This window comes from Balaenoptera ricei, chromosome 14, assembly GCF_028023285.1.
Source record: "Balaenoptera ricei isolate mBalRic1 chromosome 14, mBalRic1.hap2, whole genome shotgun sequence".
NCBI classification, from domain to species: domain Eukaryota; kingdom Metazoa; phylum Chordata; class Mammalia; order Artiodactyla; family Balaenopteridae; genus Balaenoptera; species Balaenoptera ricei.
This window is the reverse complement of record NC_082652.1, coordinates 90,311,861-90,336,161: the sequence shown is the minus strand read 5'-3', so window position 1 is coordinate 90,336,161 and position 24,301 is coordinate 90,311,861. Positions and strand designations below refer to the sequence as shown.

Below are 24,301 nucleotides of genomic sequence, written 5' to 3'. Positions count from 1 at the left end.
TTTTTTTTTTTTTTTTTCCAAGGGGGTAGGGGGAGTTAGGGTTGGATAGTGGACAATTGAGTATTTTTCAAGAAAAAAAATTTTAAGAAAAAACTAAATGTAATATACTCAATAAAAAGGGGGTTCACTTAACATGCCATATTTATATGATAGCAGAGATATAATAGGAGACTTTTCTTAACAACTTGAATTAGTTTCAAGTGTGCCATTTTGCTTTCAAATGTAGAAAGACACGGAAACCAATCCTTTATTTTCTATTAGAAAACAGCCACTGTCCCCTATCTCTCATTATGGTGCAGACTACAAGACCTAACAACAAAAATCCATATTATTGATCCAGCCAAGTCTCCACAATTATTCTTTAGAAGGAAACGCCGACGATAAATTACATCTGCACTGGCTTTTCATCTGCTGTTCGATATAAGTGATCTTTCAGGGCAGGCTGGAGACCTTAAATCGTCAACGCCCTTGTCAAGGAAGCTAAGGAGGCCTGGGCTTCCCACAAACTGCTTCAGAAGAACTTTTAACCTATAATTTCTAACAATAATACAGGATTCTTGGCAATCAGAAGAACATTTGGGAATGCTGATTAAAATTTATTTTTTCCTTGAAACAAAATACTTTCTGAGAGCTGTAAAGAGGAAGAAGACCACAAAACACCAAATAGCTCTCAGTAATCTCGCCACAGTGAGATAAGGCAAGCACTCGACTACACACTTGTAAGGAGTTTAGGGGCCCTCTGTCCTTAGATAATGAAAAGCATGTCATATACATTGAATAGAACCACAGGGCAGGTAGGAGAAATATATTCATGAAGGTCCAAACTGAGAGGTCTCAGGACCATGCCCAGCACAGATGTATTCCGTGTGCTGCTTTTACTATCAGTTGGTTTAAATTTCAAACAGTCCACTAAATGTTTTGATGTAAAATGTATGTGAATTTGTACTTTTTCAATTATCTAAAAAATTTATACTAGCTAAATTCAGTTTAGTCTCTTTGTAGTAATTTCAAAAACTCTTGGATCTGATAGTATTCTCTTAAGAGAAATATTAAATTGATTTAAAAAATGTCAAGTGGTACATAAAAACCAAGATTCGATAATGTTCAGAAACATTATGGCACTGAGTCCATATCAGTAACAAATATAAGACAAGTTCTCTATGAAAATTTAATCTCCTCAAATGATCTTCTATAATGATCACACCTAAAAAGATATGTTTAAACACAAACACATATATGTACCCACACGCAACATAAATCAGCTTTGGAATATGGAACTTATTTCATGTGAACACATGCCCGTGTGCACACGCACACACACACAAATATTAGAACGTCACTTAAAAATTACGCTAAGCGTCATCAAAACACAAAGAAATGATGCCATACCTTTTAACATGTAATTACCACAATCTCAAACTCTTCAAACAGGGATTCCTTTCTACGGACTGCTGCTGAGACGACCACCCCCCACTACCACCACCACTGGGCCCAGGCGGACGGCACACCTGTGTGCGTCCTGTAGTGGTCCTTCATGGCGGAGGCCGTGAGGAAGGAGTAATGGCAGGTAGGCCAGGTACACTTGAATGGCTTCTCCCCCGTGTGGAGTTTCATGTGGTTGTTCAGGGCCCACTTCTCTGTGAAACTTCTATCACACAGGCGGCATGTAAACTTCCTGCATGGAGTGGAGAGAAAAGGATGCAAATATTACCCTCACGGGAGCACCTCGGGCCCAGACAGGTGCCGCTCCAGCCCTGCAGTGTGGCGAGTGCAGGGTGTCGCGAGGAGAACTGCGGGCCTGGTCTGTCATGTCTGTATAACCAGGCATTGATTTTTCTGTCCAGGCCTGGCACTTCAGCCATTTATTCTCTGCTTTGCGGTTGGGCCCAACGGGTTTGAAAAATTCTGTTACAGTCCAGTCACCCCTGAGGCAAATGTGAGAATAGATTTCACCTGTACAGGCCTACACCACTTATCCAGGGCACGGGCTGTCAGAGCAAAGGCTAAATGAAAAGCTATCCGTACTAAACTACTCAGACACCCCTGCTCTCTGCCAGGCGGAGGCAGCTGGGGCCGGGCGGCACTCAGAGCCCAGCCTGCCCGCAACGGCACACACCACGCTGCTCCCTCGGAGGAGAGGCGCGCTCCAGGGGCGTCTCCTTTTTAACAACGTGTCCTTCTGGGTTACCACACGGGTACATAAAAAGTCCCCTTTGATAAGAATAAAAATAAGATTATAAATACAACTTTTCATAAAGTATGCCTTTGAGAAAAAGAAACCTCAATTATTTCCTGTATGGGATGAAAACTGAAAATAACAAATCAATACTCACGTCAGAAAATATTTCAGCCCCACAGTTCCCAGTTAAAGATCTCTGAATACCTTTAATAATCCAGGCAATATGAACCATCAACAAAAAAACTTTAATACTTTCTCTGGTCGAGCTTCTGTCCCTTTTCACTTGCATTCGGGAAATCATCACTAAAATTTACTTTTTATTTCTAATACAATTTAGTTTAAAGCAATCCCTGTGACTAATAATGTCCAGCTAATTAATTCAGGATAATGAACAGTCAAATAAAAGCAAATTAAAACCCAATATTCAAAATTAAAATATTTTAATAAGTTGACAAGCACAATGCCACAAAAAAGACAGACTATGGCAGCTTGATTTGACTATCATAAGTTTGGTCTACACTTTTAGCAAGTTAATACAATTTTAAAAATAAGATTATAATATCTGCGTTTTAAATTATGATATAAATAAGGAGATATAAAGAGTATACTCTTTACATAAACGTTTTTAACTAAAATTTTACAAACTTTCTTAGTCCCATAAGGGTAGAAAAAAATATCCCAAGCTCCAATTAATTAATTTTCTCATTTTGAGGCAAATGTGGATTACTTTAACAAATTAATCATTCAGGTTTCACAAATTCTTCATCGAATTATGAAATTACCTTCTATAAAAATCTCTCTTCATTTGTTATATGTAGTAATATTTTTATAACATTATATTTTAAATGCAACAGAAGTAAAAACTGCTAAATATTTAAGAAATGCCATATAAAATATCTTAAGTGCTTCATTAATATTAAAATTGCCAATTAATATGTTTATAGAATGTATGAGTAGAGAAACTATATTTACACCCCTCAACACAGACCGACTTTGAAATTACTGTATCATTTGATCATTGCTTACTGGTACTAGAGAATGACAAACATAACTAAATACTTCGAAATGCGCTGTAAAAAAATATCATGTCCGTATATCTCTTTGACGGGTCTTCATGCATTTAACATTTCAAAACCATGACAGGGATCTTATTTCCAAGATAAATTCCCCTATGCACTTATTTCTTCATGTATTTATTGTGGATCTAACCTTCTCCTAAAAGAAATAAATAAGGAGGTTAAGTAGATGCTATCTTTTAATAAATAGTTACTCCGGACTGTATTACAACTTTATGAATGACAAAATAAATCCCTCATTTTTAAATCTTCCACGATGTACATTTAACAAAATTACATCTATGAAACCTCAATATATGTACTCTATTATTCATACATAATAAAAATGTTAAACCAGAGCTTAGAGCCTGTCATGAAATGACAAAAGCCAGATAACAAAGAACTAAGGCCACCGCTTGACTTTCAGAAAACCTCACGTGTTTTACAATTTGCTTTATGAAAATAAGTGCATGCACTGGTACTTTGAAAAGAACCTGAAATGTTACCAATGTAAAGTGTCCTTATAAAGACTAAGACCTACTCATCAGTGGGGGGTTTCCTGGAACTGCACAATTCTGAGCCTCAAACTCTGTAAACTATCTGCCACCATGCAACGAGTAAGGACGACGTCCATCCAAGGGATCCGCTCTCCTGGGGGCCTTCAGGAAGCCCACCTGGATGTGTCACTAGGACAGAGCCTAAGTGAAAATGTGCAGTTCTGCTCTGCCACGAGAACCCAAGAAGGAAAGGCATCACTGTGTATTCTTCATGTACTTCAGAAAGACCTGAACATCCACTATACCACAAACACTGTTCGAGACGGTAGAAACAAAGAGGGAAAAGAGTCAGATTTGGCTCTCAAGAAAATCACAGGCTCCTACGTGAGGAAAATCCTTCACAAAGATAACCTCAATGCCAGGAAAAAACGTAAAAGGCCATCATAAATTTAAAAGAAGAAGCAATTAATGGGACAGGGCGGAGTAAAGAAGGTCTCCCAGAGATGGCATTTAATTTAGACGTTGGAAAACAGGTGGAAATGCAGAGCCAGCAGGAAGGACGGGTAAGGGGCAGCGTGGGGAGAGGCAGAGAGGTGGGCGCTCCGGGCCCCGACAGGCTGTGTCAACTGTGGCTCTATCGGCTGCTGCCCCTCAACTGGGGACGGCCGTCCAGTTTCCCATGCATCAGTGAAGCCCCGGGACCTACATTAGACTGGGTTAAATGATATAAATGCTTTTCTATCCCCACATGGTGGTCTTCCATCAGAAACTTCTTGTTTAACTGAATTGACAATATATTAAAAAGAGATCTATTTGGCATAAAATTCGCTAGTCATCTCTCCTTTTGTGCAGGGAGTTACAAAGTCAGTCAGTTGAAGGATGTACAACGAGTGACAATCACGTAAAAGTACAACCTAAAAGGGCAAACAAGGTAAGCACACCAACAGTATGATGGTGTTTGGCTCACCGTATATCCTACGGCCCATAAAAGTGCCTGGTACCCAGAGCTGTTCCATAAATAACTTTGGACCAATGGGATGAAGGGAACTGGTGGTGAAGAGTCTCGTTCCTTACGTAATTTCACCAGACTCAGAGTCGGAATGTGAGATCTGTACACAACAGCAACAGCGGTCATTCAGGCCACCCAGGGCCCGCGATCCTCATGCTGTTTGGTCTTTTCTCCTTCCTCAGCATTTGTGTTTATTTTATAAATGTCAATATTTCAAACATACAGCAAATGACAGAGATGCATATCTACCACCAAGGCTTATGTACCCAGATGATAATATCCATGTTTGCCGTATTTGTTTCATATCCTTTCTCTGGTATTCTAAACATTTTAAATTAATTTTTAAAATTTAAATATTTATGAACTGAACTAAAAAGAAAAATGGTATGGCAGGCCATAGCACAGGGACAGCAAAGGTGCTAAGGAGAAGGCCACGTCTAGGGGAGAGCAGGTGGAGGTCCACATCATTTCCACTCTGATGTAATCGAGCTACTTTATAACGTTTGATAAAAAGTTCAAAATGCCAAATAGTGCTATGGACTTGTAATGAAAAAGGGCAGTTTGTCCCCTCCCCTTTCCTCAGTCTGCACTAGATGTTTCTACTGGATATAAAGTGATCTTAGAAGGTTTCAAAAGAAAAAAAAAAAATCAGAAGCAAAATAAATTAAAATGGTACCAGACTTCTCAACAGCAAAGCAGGAATTAGAAGACAATGTAGCAATGGTTTGACCATTTTGTGGGCAATGATCTTAAACACAGAATGTTCTGCGTCATCACACCTTTGAGTGGTTCCTACCAAGAGGTGTTGTCATTACAAAGTTCCTGGCTTCCAGGGATTATTATCCAGTTTTTTGCTAAAACTTTTGGAATAAAACCCATTTTCGTGTGGGTAACTGTCATATGAAAGTTAAGAGTTATATGATCAATGGTACTATCTTAATAGATACTTCTGCCTTAGACTGTGTTAGAGCAATTGTCTGTTTATGAATGCCTAAAGGGCAGATAAGTTTTGTCAAAATATATAACACTTCTACTTTGAGTTGCGCCCCTAACTTTATCTTTCCATATTACTACACAAGGTAAGTATCCTAACAAGAGAGTCTATACTCCTCTTGTTCAAATTATACTTTTAAATGTTATTTAAAATTTTTAAACCCTATTAGGTGGCTTATTCAGTCAATTTATTAGCAAATTAATAAAAAATCTGCACACATCCCACTTACATATGAAGATAGAAGTACTTTGATACTTTGATGCTTTATTACTTTATGATTTTTGAAATACAGTAAGAATTGTCACTAGTATATTTTTATGTTCTTTTCTAATCTCTCCAATTCAGAATAATTTGGAATACAGTTGCTTTAGTGATGCATTTTAGAGCTGTAGATATCCTTTGCCTTTCTCCCGGAAAGCCCAGTCTGGGTTAACATGATTGAGAAACTCAGGCTCAAGTACAGACATGTTTAAAAAAAAAAAAAAAAAAAAAGTATCCCCATTAAGATGTAAACAAACTTAAATATCCATCAGCTGCGGAGTAGAAAAATAATGAGTTTAATCATAAAATGGAATATCATAATGAAGTTAAAATTAATCAATGAGCTACATTTATCAGCATGGGTTAAACAATCTCAAAAATGTAACTGCACTGAAACAAAGCAAGTTAAGCATAGAAATATTAAATATAAACATATGAGGTCCACATGCAAAAACATGCATGACATCATAATTTGTGAATACTGCTTGTTTCTGAGAAGAGGGGTAAGGCATGCATATGGGGCTAGAGAGCTAACTACAGTTGCACATTTTTGTTGTTTTTAAAAGGAATACAAAGTAAACAAGGTCATATGTTAACATCTTAAAAAGTGTTTTCATTGTTTTTGAAAAATTTCACAGTTCAAAGTGAATATTTTAATTAAGTAATCCAAAATTTCTTTTCTACATGTCACGTCAAGTTAATAAATCATACAAATTCATATCTGCAAAAAAAACAGCAATGAGCAAGATCTGCTACAAATGAAATGAGCTAAACTTTACTAAAACATTAAATAATCATGCAGTTATTATCTTTCAAAACTCTGAAACAAAGGTGCTGACTGATTCAAAATGACTACTTTAACAGTAAACTGATGTTGCAAAACCTTAACTGACAGGTATTGCTGGTCTTTATGAATAAACACAGAACTGAAAACAATACAAGGCTTGTATGATTCCTAGCAAAACAGTCCAATATACTAATGAATCTGTTTCAACAATTTCTAAGTTACTCAGATACTACCAATATGCAGGCTGTTTCTTTGGGATAACAGCCTCCTTTTAAAATTATTATAATTTAATAATTACATAATAATACACTAAGAGATGAAACAAAAATAGAATATGATGGGGTCTTTGCCCAGTAGGGCTACCTTACAAATTTCTGCTGAGCTGCAAATAAAACTGAAAAACAATCACTTTCTTGAACAAAGAAGCACATAAAAGGCATATAAAGACAACCACTAAAGAGCAACTTCAATCTCAGTTAATTCACATGAGTCTTAACGCTGAAAAAGTATCCAAAAGATAACAAAGCAAAATGAAGTTCAAGAAATTCTGCCATGGTAACAAATCCAATATCTATACGCATCGGAACTGTGAGATGCCTATACTGTTTCTGGCCTAGGAAACATCTGAGGAAAAACATACAGTACTGTTTTTAGACTTAAACTACTTATTCATGTAAAACAGGCACTAAATCCACATTAATTACCCCAATATTACTCCAAAGTAATCCTGTTCATCTTAGTTTTATGAGGTTTCAAGTACTATATATATGTTTAAATAAAATATGCAACTTTAAACTGCATGGAAAGTAAGAATCTCTGTTTTCTCTAAATTGAAAATTGAAAAGGTACACTGACAGGTGAGTAATAACAAGGAATACACTCGGGGTTCCTCTGGCCACCTCCTTCCAAATACTTGTGTGTGCGTACTAGATCCAAAAGAAAACCTGACTCAATGAATGAAGTTATATCCTGAAACCAAAAATATATAACACTAATATCCAGATTATTTAAATCAGGCTGGACTCTGGAGAGTGACCTGTTCCTGATTATATATAAAACATGAGCATGATTTATATCAAGAAGCCACAAAGACCTAAGATTAGGAAGGTTTCATTTACTGAATTCAACCCTTCAGAGTCAAGTGTGGCTTACAGATGAAAGCTGGAAACCTCCTGTGAGGGCTTTTATACAGCAAGCAAGGGAGCCTGCTACTTAAGCCAAGAGTCTTGAGTGCATTTTTTGCCCTGAACAGGTGATAATTAGCCTAATTAACAGGCTAGATCCTTGTTAACTAGTTGGAAAAGAAATTTAACCTCATTCTTGCTGAAGCCATCATTTTAAAGCCTTTTAAGGTATTATTCAGATTCCAGAGGCTGTGAAATATGTTTTCTGGCCCTTTCAGTTCTTTCCAAAGGTTGCAAAGCTTTGTGTCAAAGTTACTTCTGGGAGGAGCATTGCCCGAATATTAATCCCTGGTTGCCTTAGTCCACTAAGAACCAAGAGAATGACTCATTCCAAAGAAAAACATTCAAGGATTACAAGGGCCATGCCCTCAAGATTGAATTCATCCTTCAAAATCTCATTCCCATGAAATTTTTCTTTGTCAAAGAGACCATAAACTCTGGCCTACCCCAAACCATCCTATCAAATTTGACTGGAATTGTGCCCGTTCCACTGCATGTGCTGTATCCAAAACTCCTCAGCACAACAGGGGTTAGGAAAGGCTCTGTGTAAAAGACAGTAAATATTTTCTACTCGGTGGGCCCTCAGGTCTTCGATGCAACTTCTCAACTCCGCCTTGGTAGCACAGAAGTAGCCGTGGACAGTACATAAACAAGTAAGCGTGGCTGTGTTCCAATAAAACTTTGTTTACGAAAACAGGCAGTGGGCCTGATCTGGCCTGCAGATGGTAGTCGGCCAATCCCTGGCTTAGGTGAGGTCGCATCCCCCCACCTGCACCCCCCAAAAGCACCCTGATCTGTACAGGGTAAAAGAATCCGAACCAAGCACTGCTGGCAAACAAAGGTCCACTAAGCCCCTTCGCAGGGTTTGAGAAGTTGGTTCAGTCCTGAAATAGTTCATGTTTCCTGCAGGGCTTTCAAACGCCAACATGAGAAGAACAGGTGGAAGGAATTATACTGCATATGAGACCCATTCAGTGCAGGCTGCCCCGTCCTTTTCAAACTACCCCCTTTCAAGTGTGTCACAGAGCTGGAGGGCTTGCAAAGTTGAAATAATTTTAACTAACCATAGAAGTCAAGTCCTGGAGAACAAGACGTATATTAAATTGCCACAATCCTCTAGTCTGGACTAAATGAAATTTTATCGCTTCAGGTTAGGTAAGAAAACACTGGATTTACGCAAGGAAGGTTAAAACAGCAGTTACAAATAAAGGACTAATGTTACTGTTTAAAGACCATATAAAGAGAATTTCTTTTAAATCATTGCTCTTACTGATATAAGTAATTTGAGCTAAAATGACAAAATGCATTTCAAACCCCATTTACACATTCATCCCAAATGTCTTGACTGACGTTCAGTCTTCGGACATTTATAACACAAGCCTAACAATCTTCAAATTATAATAGCTCAGATACTTCTATATCAATTGATCAATTTTTTAAAAAGTATGTATTGGAATCTACTGTGTGTCTAGCAATGATTCATGCATGTACAGACCTGTAAGTGAAGGAAAGATACATACGCCTCCCCAAAAGGAGCCTGTGCCTCAATGGCAGACACTAATGTCAGTGAGATAATTAGAACCAAAGCTCACCACATTTTGTTGGACTTTTTAAAAAAGCTTTTTGAAAAGATGTTTAGAAAAAGCATTGGTGAATATAGAGTGAAGCAGCTGGAAAGGCTTCACGGATGAGGTGGGGCTTCAGGTGAGTCGGAAAGGACAGAGCAGACTCCAGTAACAAGGGCGGCAGGCAGCGACCAGCCTGGAGGAGGGCCCGGCAGAGGTGGGGAAGGTGGTGTGTGTGTTAGCCCGGAGCTGATCACGGTAGGGGAGGGAGTGGGGAGCAGGCTGCGGAGAGGGGGAAATAAAGCTGCATCCTTTAAGCTGAGTCAGACTGAAATGGCCCCGATAAAAAGACAGAGAAATCTGACTCTGATCTGACAAAAGGAACCACCAATCTATTTTTTGTTTTTCTTTTCCCCCTCTCCGATCTCCCTTCCATTGTTTGTTTTTCACAATTATTTGACTATAATTTTCTAAGGAGCTAAATGTGGCTTTATCCTTCACAAGTGCCCATGATCAAAAAGATACAGTACACTTGTATACAAGCCACAAATATGTACATGTCTGGGAAAAAAACCTACCGTAACAATGTGCACATCTGAGATTCATGACAAACTCATTTATACACTGGGACACATAACACGTAATCTTACAAACAGCATGTCAGCACTAACAAAGACTGCTATGTGTCTAGCTATATACCTACGGATGCTATAAAAATGTTATTTCAGAGCTCAGAACCTCACAGACTGTACCAGTTGCATGTCAATGGAAAAAGGTTTTACTAAGTTTTCTGATGCTACCCTTGCCATTTCCAGTATTAACTATATTAGAATGAATTGGTTGGTAAATATGAATAAGATAGATTTTACCAGTAAGAACAAAAAACAGGCTTATAGAAAGAAGCACGAATTTAAAAATCAACTACAAAATCCCCTAAAGTTATTTTCTTTTAATTTTTAATATGTTAACATTAAACACAACTGATATATTAATGGAAGCTGAGTACAAACAAAAACGTCTGTCCCAATTCAGACAATCTGTCACAGTCCCACTCATCAAGAAACTACGATTTGTAAGGATTTTATAAAAGTCATAAGGTCTTCACACCATGGTGTTATATTATTATGCCAAAAAATGTGTCATTCACATTACTATATGAAGCTTTACTAGGACAAATACACATTGTAAAGAACATCAGGCATCTGTATAGAATGGATGATTCCAATCCCCTTTTGCTAATAAAGCTGACACTTTCATATGAATAAAACCGCTCAGTTCCTGGCATGCCATTGACTCAGAAATAATATTTGGGGTCACATATTCATGCTGCTGGGGAAAGAGAAGTTAATAAGTGTCTGGCCTTGGGCAGCCTCTCTGAGCCTCAGTAGGACCATGTAATTTTTATTCCTGGTGTGTATTCACGTCAATATTTCTAAAAATACTGAGCACAAGACATCATTTTATATTACAGTGTAGATCACTGGTGTTCTATGAATAGTAAATCATGAGAATTATCTATTAGTTCACAATTGTTTAAAACAGCGATAATAAGAAAGTCATAGTTTCCTACTTGGATTCCTTACGGCAATCCTTGTCAGCTCCAACTCTCCAGTGAAGAACTATCAGAGTATTTTAAAAAGAGCAGTAGTTTTCTTAACAAAATTAATAAGCCGAAGACAACAAGGCTGATCATAAGCAGTGCTTGGGTTACACCCCTAACGTAGGAGATTTAAATCTGTTAATACTACAGCACCGTTAGAACCAGCAACTGACACCAGCGTACGTAATTCTCTAAATATTAACATTAGTTAAGGGGCAGTGGACCACCACTATATCCAAAATGCGACTTCATACAGGACTCAAGTACACAGTAGGTTAAATGGAAATGAACAAAATAGTATTTCTCTCTACCAAACAATTTAAATTCACCTTCGATATATGTATAAAAAATTATATTTTTTTCCTAAAAAATATTCTTGTACAATAATACTGGAACGTGTTCCACAGACCCGTGCATCTTACGTACTAGCAAATATGGGATGTTTACACTCTATCCTGTAGGTCCTTATGTATCTACTTTGGAAACAGAATTTCTAGACATTTGAATAGACTTGCCAGATTTAGAAAGGGCTGTCCACCCTGATGGTGACTGCGTGATTTGCTGAAGCAGGAAAGGCAGCCTTTCCAAACTTAGGTATTTCATTGTCCTGGCCTTTGTCATCATCTCGGCCTTCTAGCATGTCAGGATGATCTAGGGAACCATTTGAGCTCAAGGTAAGATTAGCTAGAAGGGTTGAGATGTATTGCCCAGTAATCTCAGAGTTCAGTACGAAATTGACCCTTTCTGAGACCTTAGTCCGAAGAGCAGCAGTTACAGTACACTTCTAGAGTAAATGTCTTGGAGCATTTGTGCACTGGAGCGTCACCAAGACATGATGTGAGTTCAGAAGATGAATTCAGCGTAAATACTGCAGAGCCTGATATAGATCATCACCTGCTTTATTTACATCACAATATTCTGACATTCATATATGTAGAAAGATCATGTTGTAAGGGATTTGATCTGTTCTTTTCTAAATCGTAAGTTCAAGGGAAAGTGCTAAAATTGGATTAACATAAAAAACAAGTTTTTAAAGAGTTTTAAAGTTATTGTGATTCAACTGAGAGTAAGTAGTTAAATACTAAGTAAGTAGTTAAATACTAGTAGTCTCTCCACCATTTCTCACACGTGTCCACCATGCAATGGGTGTGAAGTAGCCTGCAATGAAACAGGAGTAAAACTATAGAAAGTGCATACATATATGAGGTACATTTGGGTGGAAACAACCTCCTAAATGCAGGGCAAAGCAATTAATTTAGCTTCCTTTCAATACAAAAGAGTATTATTTACTTAAAAAGTTGGATGTGTACAGCTATAGAATTCTTTTCTGCAAAATAGATTTGTGGATTTCATCTACTTCTCATATATTCTAAATTATTTTGAAAAGATAAATTCAGATAGGCATCTATAAACACTGCATATAGATCATTTATACTAATTTTTCAAATCTTCAACACCTCAAACAAAAGACTATGTGGAATAACATCATTTATTATGTACCTTCCAGCATTCAAAATATTAAACTAACTTTCTTTCTAATATAATTAAGTGCATAAGCAAAAACAACTGGAAGGGGGCTTCCCTGGTGGCGCAGTGGTTGAGAATCTGCCTGCCAATGCAGAGGATGCGGGTTCGAGCACTGGTCTGGGAAGGTCCCACATGCCGCGGAGCAACTAAGTCCGTGAGCCACAACTACTGAGCCTGCGCGTCTGCAGCCCGTGTTCCGCAACGGGAGAGGCCCGCGCACCGCAATGAAGAGTGGCCCCCACTCGCCCCAACTGGAGAAAGCCCTCGCACAGAAACGAAGACCCAACACAGCCAAAAATAAATAAATAAACAAATTTAAAAAAACAAAAAACAAAAAAAACACAAACAACTGGAAGGATGTAGGTGATAAAATATATTTATACTTGGAGCAACTATAGTGTTAGGGAAGCTAAAATACAGAATTAACTGAAGCTATCAAAATAACGTTAACAACAAAAAAAGACTTTTCAATTATGGGCTGGGAAGGTATAAAAATGAAAGTCGAAAAGGTTGCTAGTTTAGACTTTATGATACAAAGAAAACAAAACTGCTCAACTCTTTGTATCACTACTATATTTTTTATTAAAGATTCTTCAGACTGAAATACATGGAGATGAATTAAAGTGCAAGAATTATTTCACGTAAGGCAGTAACAAGGAGGCTTTTGGCCAAGTGGGAGCCGCGGTGAAGGTGCCGTGAGGGTCAGATCTCCCCAGGCATCAGGCGGGGACAGCAGAGTCCAGGGGACACAGTATTTGAGCAAAGGCACCTAGAAAGGGTGCAGCGAGAGGAGCCAAGTGTGCCCAGCAGGCAGGGACTGCAGACAGCCTGTTCTCCTGTAATTCAGCCACACCCTGCGTCCTGCCAAGCCTGGCACACAGGTGTCTTCAATCAACGTCAGATGCAGCCCAAGAGCAAGACCTGACCTACCCAGGCCAGCAGCCGATCGCAAACGTTCCCTTGACCTGAGAACATGAGAGTCTCGTGATCTTCAGCAGCCCCCTCTCCTGGTTCCTCCTTGCCTTCTGCAGACTGGATGAGCCATCCGCACTCCTTTGGTGACCTGTGCTCTGATGACATCCTCGTTTATATCTGAGGTCTAGTCGGTATTTAGCTGCCCACACGACGTCTCCACTGGGATAGCCGGCAGGCTTCTCGAATGTCCCGCGTCTAAACCTGGCTCCCCATCTCCCCCAACGGAACCTGCCCTTGACAGTGGTTTTGCCCGTTAGTTAATGACGTGACTTCATTTTCCCCTTTTCCCTTCACTGTTCATGCCCAAACCTTGGTGTGATCCATTACTCTTTACCTCATCCAGTCCACTGGTAAATCCTGCGGGCTGGACTTTTCAGATATATTCAGAGTCTGGACACTTCTATCTACCTCTGTTGCTACCACTGGGGTCCAACTCACCGTGCTCTCACGTCAGGATCATCACGAGAATGTCCAACAGAGCTCCCAGCCTCCGCCATCACCACCCCCTCCCTTCCTGCCGTTCAGTCTATTCTCTGCATACTGCAAACAGCGATTCTGCTATAGCATAAGTCAGACCGTGCCAGGCCTCTGTTAAATACCCTCCAATCTCACACAGAAGAAAAAAACCAAAGTCCTGGCAGAGTCCTCTGGAGCCTGACATGGCCTGAGCTGCCATCACGTCCTCCTTCCCACGCTGTGCACACCCCAGGCACAGCGGCCTCTTGGCAGTCCTGGGCCACGCCCCACACAACCGTCTTCAGGACACTTGAGCACTTTTCCCTCTGCCTGAAAGACTCACGGGGCCCCTCTCCTACCCGCAATCAGGTCTAGATCACTTGTCACCTTCTCTCTGACAGAGGCTCCCCTTGCCACCTATGGAGAGCTGAAATACCCCACCCAGCACTCCTGGCTCTTCCCTCTTTTCCCTTACTATATCATCACTATTTTAATACTGGCATATACTGGACTTTCAGTTTTGTTTGCTGAATTTCTCCCCACACTGGTATGTAAGCTCGTGACAGCAGAACGTTTGCCTGCTTTATTTTCTGCTATATCCCCAGGGTCCAATACAGGGTTTAGCACATAGTAGGTACCCAGTAAATAACTGCTCAAATGATGAATTAATTACATATTGTAAAGGGACAAAATTTACAGAATTAAGTTTATTTTAATATGCAACATATCAAAAATACACACACACACCACACATACACATATGTATGAATAGACAAATAGAAACAGTAGGGACAGATTCACTGTGAAGAGTAGTAGCCTTGGGTGGGAACTAAGATTTGGCTGAGGAAGCCTGGAGGAAGAGGAAGGGCATCAATTTGGGAAAAGGGAACTTTTACTTAGCACTTTATATACTACTGTATTAAAAATATTTACCAACACACATTCCATTTTTTTAAATATATATATGTAAGCAAACAGAGTTTTAAAAGCATAATTCAAAACAAACAGGTTTAGCCAAAATAAATTTTGAAGTAAAATTTAAAAGAATCACTAATTTTATCCACCACTGGCTTGTCTATGCCATACTAACATACAATGTTATTGATACATAGCTGAAACAATCAGAGTACTACTGAGAGAAACAAGAGTTGAGCTATTTATTGAGGCAGTGTAAAATCAGATCTCTAAAAAGAAAGACATTTTTTTCTTCTCAATTTTTAAAGTCAAAAACCTCACTATATTTGTATTCAGATAGTTCAGACATCAGTGTTCAATGATTTTATAAGCCTACACTGTGAATACCATACAGCTGACAGCTAATCATAGATGCTGTTCACTGTAACTGAAGCATCTTCTGTTTGCCATGAGTAACCACACAGTCACAGTTCTGGAAGAGATAGTTCTAGGTATTCAATAATAAAAAGATATTATCACATTTTTGAGACAGTCAGAGCAGCTCTCACTAAAGACCTACCCTTATTCTACGTTTCGTTTAATTCTCTGTTACACAAGAGTCCTGATCTTATTGCGGCTTATGTGCCACTCACAAGTTGACTCCACACCACCTCACGCATATTGACTTTTGAACTGTTTACTCCTTTCATTTACGTACATTCCCTAAAAGACCCAAAACAATTCAGGGACATTAGATTTTCAACTTCTTGATATCTTTCACAGTAGTAAGGGCAGGAAAGTGATGTATTAAGAAACATTTATAACATTTAATAATCATATATAACTAAAATTTATTGAAGGCTCAAAATATGGCAAGAAGTATTCTGATAAATGACTTTCCCAATGACATGTTTAAAACTGCAAACAAGGCTGCTTGAAGGAGGCCATGCCACAGAAGTGAAACAGCCGCCTTGACACCAACTTAGCTGAGACATCAGTGCCTTGGTTGTTCTTTTAGCCTGAATTTCTACACATGTCACATGCAATGGAGTTCAGATAAAATACTTCCAACCTATGTCCCAACAATAAAACCCTACAAGTCTAATTTCAATTAAATTTCCACTTAGTCTGGTCCTAAGGATGTGTTCCCAAAGACCCAAATCCATGAAGCGATGCCACCAAAGGCTGTCCTCTCCAGTATAGGAAAGAAGGGTTCTGAGGCCAAGAGTCAATCGAATATATCTGTCTGGGATCAACCAACCATCATTGTTGATGAGAGATTCTATCTCCTGAAAGGCCCTGTCTTTCTATTTGTGGGGTCTATGTGCAGTCCAAATGCTAGTTAATTCTCCACTGGAATAAAAAGGCTGACTTCCAGGAGACAGAAGCTTGAGCTTTCTATTCTTTAATTTGTCGAAGACAGTAAAGCAAAACAACAGAAAGTGACAATCTAATAAATTATGCTTTATAATAATAAATTATAGCTTTATAATAATCCAAAACCAGAAAGTACAGGTATGGGAAGGTAAGATAGTAACAACAGCAAAAGAACAGAGAACACACTCTCAAATAAGCTGCTCTAATGCCTTACAGAGAGCAGGTGCTCAAACAGTTACTGAATGGAAAGTTAGTGACTAAAACTGACAGACTAGGATTGAAAACATAACAATACAAGATGAATAAAAAGAGACTCCTATATATAACCAGAAGATACAGATGAAGCATTCCACAGGAATGTACATGATGATATTCACAAAAACGTGCCTAAGAGCTAAGAACTAAAGAAAAGGGGCCCAAAGACGGAAGAGACACCTGTCCTCATTTCTACAAACCACCTCATGGAACATCCAGAGATTGTGCTGTACAGTTCCAAATATCGCTAACATTTTTCATAATAAGCAAGTTTATATTGATTACTGGTATCTACTGTTCTTCAAAAATAATATGCAATAGAGCACTAAGAAATATACACAGAGTCACTTAGAAGCAAGAGAGACAGAAGAAAAGTACTTAGAATAAAAGCCCGGGTGAAAGATAATTAGGAAAATTTCCTTTGGGGAACAACAAAAGTGAAAATACTAGCACATTTTAATTGCTATCAAGTAAACAAGACCTCTGAATGAATTTTAAATTTTACCTGAGCTTACATAGATCTGACCAGGGATTAATATGGTGGACAGAGTTGGCAACAGAGGAAAAGAGGTAAAGAGGTAGAATTAAAGAACTCAATTATCAAACCTTAGGGTTTATGTTTCTAAATAAGTTGATTTAAAAATGTGTGCAATTTGACGACTAATAAAACCAATCAGAATTTGATTAACTATGTGAATTTACTATCATGGGCTAATAAAGTAATATATATACATGTACTTTGGTACTCAGGCCATCAAAACAAAGACGACTACAACTTTACAGCACACAGAGCAGAAGTACAGTTATGCACTTACGCCTCAGGACTGATATCAGTGTGTCAGATATGTATGCTTTTGTATACTTTTTATTTCTCTCCTACCGCTGTTCTTAAAATTCTTAGAAAAAAAGCCTTTGGTCACTCTCAGACATGTGTGGCCACCTGTACCAGGGCAAGAGAGTATCTACCTGGGGACCCAAAGGTTGCCTCTGCTACACTCAGTTCAATCTGACTGCTGCTCGCTTCAGAGATGCGTCCCATAAAGTTTCTGATCATAAAAGACTATGGTCCAGGATTGAGGTTTCCTCTTTGTTTAAAACAATCAATACTGTTCCCAATCATTTACAATTAGCAAAGAAATCATTTATTTGGTAAAACCAAACTGAAGATTTGAATGAAAATTTAAAGAAGATGAATAATCTTACAGAAATTTTAAAGAAAATTCCTAAAGTTACATTGCTTATCCAATGAGTGAATATCAAAGAAGACACTACTCACAATTAACACTTGCTATAGTATAGATCTTTCAATCACGGGAAGGTACAATATTCTCACTGAACAAATATATGAAAACACTGAATTCATTTTTAACTCTGAGTTTGAAGTCATAAATTCAGATTTAAAAAACTTCAATTTCTCCTCAAGAATAGGATTTAATTTACAGATTCTTAAATACCCACATCCATAAAGTCATTACTATTCACGCTCAGCAAATAATGCAATAATAAAAAGTTACTTTTAGAATGAAAAACTAAAGGGTGCTGAAAACAACACATAAAAGTCAATGAAATAAATATATATAGCAAGTAAAAGCATCTTAACAAATCAGAGAAGATTCCCTTTGGGCACAACTATTCAATAGTTATTGATATGGTAGGCTACTTATTCCTAGAAACTATGATTAGACATGATGTATTCTATCCATTCTCTCAAGATGTAAAATAACCAAGCTAATAAATACAGTTATTCCTGCCCAGAACACGTTGTCTGTTCCTTTAGCTGAAAGCAAACCTCTAGTAAATTCCTGTTTATCTTCTTGCCAATCAAGGAATGAATGACTGACACTAACGCAGTCTTATCTGGGCCTTATGTCTGCAGCACATTCTGCTAAGCGATGTCACTGCTCTAGCAGACGAAAATAAGCAGATTATTACAGTGACTAGGAGCAAACTAAACATTTGGGTTTTTGCATGGACAGATTTACACACTGTCTGTCAGATAAAGCACAGTTTGCCTGCTGCTTACACAACAAGAATGTGCCTGACAGCTTCTTCCCAGGGTTAGTATCTGATTACATAAATAGGCCATTCCCCGCCATTCCTAAAAACTGACAGTCTGTCTTAGCTTATAGTGCAATTTCGGACTATCAGCTTTTCTGTCTTGCACACAAGGCTGATGAACATCAGAGCACTTCCTGGAGGTCCAATCAGGATTTCTCACTGCCTGATTCTGGGCCATATAAAATGTGGTGGACACAATGGAGAGGAAAAAGACAACGTAAAAACTACTTCTGATGACTGCTCCTGAGGCACACACTGAAGGGTAAATCATGTCAACACACTTAGGGGTGTGTGTGTGTGTGTGTGTGTGTGTGTGTGTGTGTGTGTGTGTGTGTATCCACAGTATTACCTTTGAAATAGTTCAGAAGTATATAATGGTTTCTTTAAAGCTAATGGTTTTATTTATAAGATTAAATATGAAGCGCAATCACACAAAAAATTATGTATTTCTATTTTTACAGTTGCTGTGTTTTCTTAATGAATGTTTTTGTATCACTCCAGCAATGAAACGAAACGCCAAGGACTTATCATGGTCATATAAAACCATAACGCTGAGCTCAATGAAATGTTTAAAAAGTAATCTACCACTAGTTAACACCTTTCCTCCTATCCCCACCACAATATCCAAAAGAAAACTTATCAAATCAACACACTAGTGAATGCTGATGAGTGAAAATATGGCTTAAAACTTACTTTGGCAGCAACAAAAATGGTAGTCAAGAAACACACATGAGCAAACGGTGTCTGTATAGATGCTATGAACTTTCTTAAAAGGTGAGATTCTGTATTTTGGTCTGCTAAGCAATAATACAGCAGCAATAAATAATAGTATTTAGTAGTATCATCAAGGTCCTGCAGTCTACTGGAAGCTCACTTACAAATTACCCCGAGTTAAACACTGATTATTTAATAATTACATACTTCTCAAAAAATAAAGGCATGAGGTTTTCATTCAGAATGGTCTGGCTGATCAAGACAGATCAATTTCCTTTCAATAAGGAAAAATTAGGCAGCAGTCATTTGAAAGGCACTAATGAGTATCTTAATTCCACTGTTAGGAAATCATGCGTTTCTTAATTTTCTTCCTTGGTCTCACACTATTTGGGAGCTGCTACACGGAGAAAAATTCAAGTATCTCCACTATTGAATGTCTCTCGACCATCCACTATGGGCCAGATCCTATCCTGTGTTCTGGAAACACAAAGATGAATAGGACACAGGCCTCCATCCTCAAGGTACGTAAAATCTGATAAGGAAGAGAGACAAGCAAACACCAATTATATTTCAAGGTAGTAGTTTATCTTTTCACAGATAAATATATTTTTTAGATTCAAATGGCAATCTGTTCCAATATTAAACAGTTCTCATTTTCAGGACAATGATCTGTAAAACCTATCCTATACTTTTCTAGTGAAAAGAGTTTCTTCCTCCTTAACCTTCCTTCTGCCTCCTGAAAAAACCCATCTCAGGTCACATTAATGATTTCGTGAAGCATGGACCTGAACAATACACACATATAAAAACCTACCTGAAACTACAAAAATGACGTGTACTCTTCCCTATCAGAATGATTCCACGTTAGCTTTTTATACTCTTACACATTAAATACCAACATTTAGCTTAAAATGTCTTATTGCCTAATACTAAATGTATTTCGTCTTTTTCATTTGTTCCTTGACACCAAGACTAATGAACTGTCATAGAAATAGTTTTGGGAATCACAAAGGGTGAGGTACCTTACCATGGTAAATAATCACAAGTCATAAACACAATATTGTCTCTCTCGTAATTTCAGCCATAACTTTCAAACATTCATACCCAGACAAACCAGATGAAATATGTTGCTTCAGGTCAGCTCTGATGGATCCCTGAGAAATATCAACATTATTGCTTTCATTTTATTATGTACCACACTTCATAACTGTACACTGCAGAGTACAATAAAAACTCCACTACACAGCTTGAGTACTTATTAAACAGATCAAAAGTTACTGTAACAAATAACTTGTCCTACTCAGGGTCCATTAATAATATAACTTGTTGTTGCTCAGATAAGGAATTTTTTTTTAAAAAAATTAGGGCAACGAAGAAGAAAATATGGAACAATTTGAAATCTCTTATACATGTGATTTTCCAATCATATGCCCAACAACTCTGAAATAGCTATTTAAAATATTGGGATAAATAAAGAAAAATGGAAGGTGGTTAAACAAGGGTAAAAAGAAACAGCACAATGCGATTTGTAAGCTTTCAGAGCAGCTGGTCACTGCCCGTCCCCAGACAGATCTGAAGGTAAGAAACAGCATATACATGTAGTGCCTGTCTCTCAAAGACTATATCGACTTAATATTTATGAAGAGACTGCCAAATTCAAACTATCCTGCAAAATCCACCAATGACTACTTTTCCAGGGTAGGTGGTGTGGCTACCTCTTTGCTACACAAGGCAATGTTTCTATAAATAAAACTGGCAGAATTTGAAGCTCACCACTGTAATAACAATAACAATGGGAAACAATAAATGAGGAGATTAAAAAGGGAAAAAAACAACGCTAATGATATTTAAGGTATCCTGGGAAATTTATATTGTGAGTAAGCAATAGCAATGAATTATTTAAAGTCAAGGAAAACACTTATGGACAAGTGGGTGATACAAAGTAGACATTTGTCATCATTTCTGGGATGAATGAAGGAAGAGAAGGATGGAGGGGTGCAGGGAGGAAGGGGGGAAGAACAAACAGTCAACGAGCAGCATGATTCCAAGGAGGTGAACGGCTGCGCAAGCAGACATCATACAACGTATCTGCCATCAACATATAGACAAAGGACTCGAGAACTCAGCAGCTCATTAATTTTCACAAACATAAGCTACTTTATCAACTCTTAATTTTTATATAATTCCAAAGTTTGACATTAACGGTAAAGCAAATTCACAGCCTTACAAGTATTCAGGTGTGAATTTCATATGTATTATATATTTTTTTTAACTAATGACTGACAATGTCTGATTTTTTCCCTAGAATTTGTTATTCGTTTGCCATCACAGCAATCAAGATATTTAAAAGGAAACTCACTTGATGAGCATTGACTCCACCAGGGCCTAGCCCAGTGCCCAGCACCTAACAGGTGCTCAATAAACAGAACTGAAAAAAGTTTATTTTTTTCTTTATTTTGGTATATAAGAAAGTTAAGTATCTACAAAACACTTGTAAGTATTACTGAGGAATATGCAATAAGCCTCAATAACTAGAATACACTCTGGAGGTGTGATTATTCCCCAAAAATTAGCAGAAGGAAACAACTTATTCATAAATCACATTAATCAGTGGTGTTTCAACCATCTGAAACGTTTCGAATATTAGCATCTGATGCGCCTGTGAACAGTCATTGCTACTGGTGTACAAGAAATGCTGTAATTGGTTTAAATCGGCCTGGCCCATCTGTCTTTAATACTCTTATTACAAGGCAGTAAGCAGAGAACTATTAGAGCTGCAGTATAAGCTGTAAGATCTCTACTTGTTCTTAAATCATTTAAAAATAATGAGAGCTTTAGCCTTTATCTAATTAACAAGTGCCTTCTTTGAATTAGAAAAACTGTATCATTTAGCCCACGGTTGTTTAGTAAATTGGCTTGGTGGCATGCAAGCTAATGCAGGGGAGCAGTTCCAGTGTCTTGTTCCTAGCTTCTTATTACTTGAATTATAATTCAATGATCACCTTAGATCATGGGCTATTCATAAATCAGAAGCCTGACATCAGATGAAAAATTGTATTAATATATGAAACTTATTATATAGTACAAACTGCTCTCTTGATAAATTACATTGTTCAAACTTGACAATGATTGCATTTAAAACATTATTCCTGTTTGCTGTTTTACAGACTGAAGCCTCTTCATGAAAAATTTACAATGCTCCTCTGTGTTTTGGAGTCAGAGGGCAATAGTAGCAAATGGCAGGCAGAAACCATACTTTAGATTTGGTGGCAGCTGCAGAGGACAGAAAACACTTCTAAGGATAGGGAGGAGGCCCTCAGCTGCATCCCCTGCATCTCCATTGCTGGCTTTATGAAAATACTAATTGTCCTCACCAGCAAAAGCATAGTGAATAATAAAATTTTAATTTCAGCTTACTGGATTGCTTTCTTCCCTTATGTAGGTGTTTCAAAGAAATTTATAGTCATAAATGTTTCACAGAAATTTACAGTGTGAGAGGAAAAAATAAAGGGGCCAACCCATGAAGTTTAATTTGAATTGAGGCCGGGCTCTGCAGATGATGCATTATGACAAATGCTTTTCGCCAAGGCTGACTGGGTAACTCAGGCTGTAGCTCCATATTATTTACATTAATTACATGAAGGCGGCTTTGTTAATGGTGCATTCTGGTGCGGGTCGCAGCATGATATGCTAATGATCTAAGAAAAAATCTGCATCTCCAGTATTTATGATAATTTGTAATAGGAAATAGGGTTGCTTTTACTTCTTTCTCCTCACTGGAATAAAAAAAGTCAGCACAAAACAATTTTATTCAGAGAAGAAAGGAAAAAGTTCTAATCGCCAAGACAGTCAAGTGTTATAAACAAAAGGGAAGACTCTTATTGTTGAGGGTCTTGTCACAGCCCGTGACAAAGTGATAATACGGCAGTTCAGTGTGAGGTGTGTATCCAGCTGAACTGAATGGGAGAAAGCAAAGATGGAAAGTATAACTTCCATCCCCAAATTATCTCCTGTTACTCTGTGCTCCTTCCCACCCTCCCGGCTCACAGCTACCCTCAACAAGAAAGAAGATAAGCTTCAGATAAATACTGTTAATTTACGCTAAGTTGCATTCATTATATGGAAGACTATTATGCTAGAAAATATTTGATATTCTAACAAAATTCATCACAACTTGTGAGAAACTTATGGTAGGATTGTATAAAATCCCCAAAGATTAAAATTGCAAAAGCATAATAATTTATATGTATTAAATATCAGCACATCTTATTCACATTGTTATTCTTGTAAATTATGTCTAAATTTATAAAATGTTAAAAGTAATAGTAATTTCACCATTATGGCTTTTTGGAGTATAAAAACAAAGAGACAAAATTGTCCAAAAAATCACATATGATATATTCAAAACACCAAAGTTTTTCTGATTATTAATGTTTAAACTATGCTACCTATATTTTCAAAAGACTGTTTAACAATTTTAAACACGTCTTATTTTATTATTAGGAGTCAGGTTTTGAATTTCCTTTCTGATCAAAAAGCATCTACAAAGATAGATATTTTGGGCATGATAAACTTATGTATTTTCAAATTAATAATGTTCTATTGGAATAAAAGTTCCCATATAAGTGTAGCCTATTCTATAGAACAGAACAACAAAAACCCTTAGGAAAAACCTATAGATAATAGGATACTTCACAAGCATATTTAAATACACAAACAGCGTAAGTTTCTAAGATGATATACAATCGTTTTTTTAAGACAGATAATTATGTCATCTACAGAGTGGAAAGTAATATTGATTGAGAATTTTGAAAATCTAAGAAGGAATATTTCTATAAATTATTAATACAGGGTTTAGATATTCTATGTTCAATATGATTAACAGAAATCAGGATAGCAGTCACCTCCGGAGAA

The 24,301-nt window shown here is 37.6% G+C and overlaps 1 protein-coding gene across 2 annotated transcripts in view; it reads right to left on the bottom strand.

Annotated features, from left to right (window-relative positions):
- ZNF407 (zinc finger protein 407) overlaps window positions 1-24,301 on the bottom strand; it is a 417,005-nt gene that overhangs the window by 181,960 nt on the left and 210,744 nt on the right. For both annotated transcript variants that reach the window (XR_009497175.1, XM_059893843.1), the window contains exon 5: window positions 1,509-1,675. Coding sequence is in view for 1 of the 2 variants with exons in the window: in XM_059893843.1 (XP_059749826.1) it covers window positions 1,509-1,675 (167 nt within the window). In the remaining variant the exon portion in view is untranslated. The remainder of the gene's footprint in view (window positions 1-1,508; window positions 1,676-24,301) is intronic.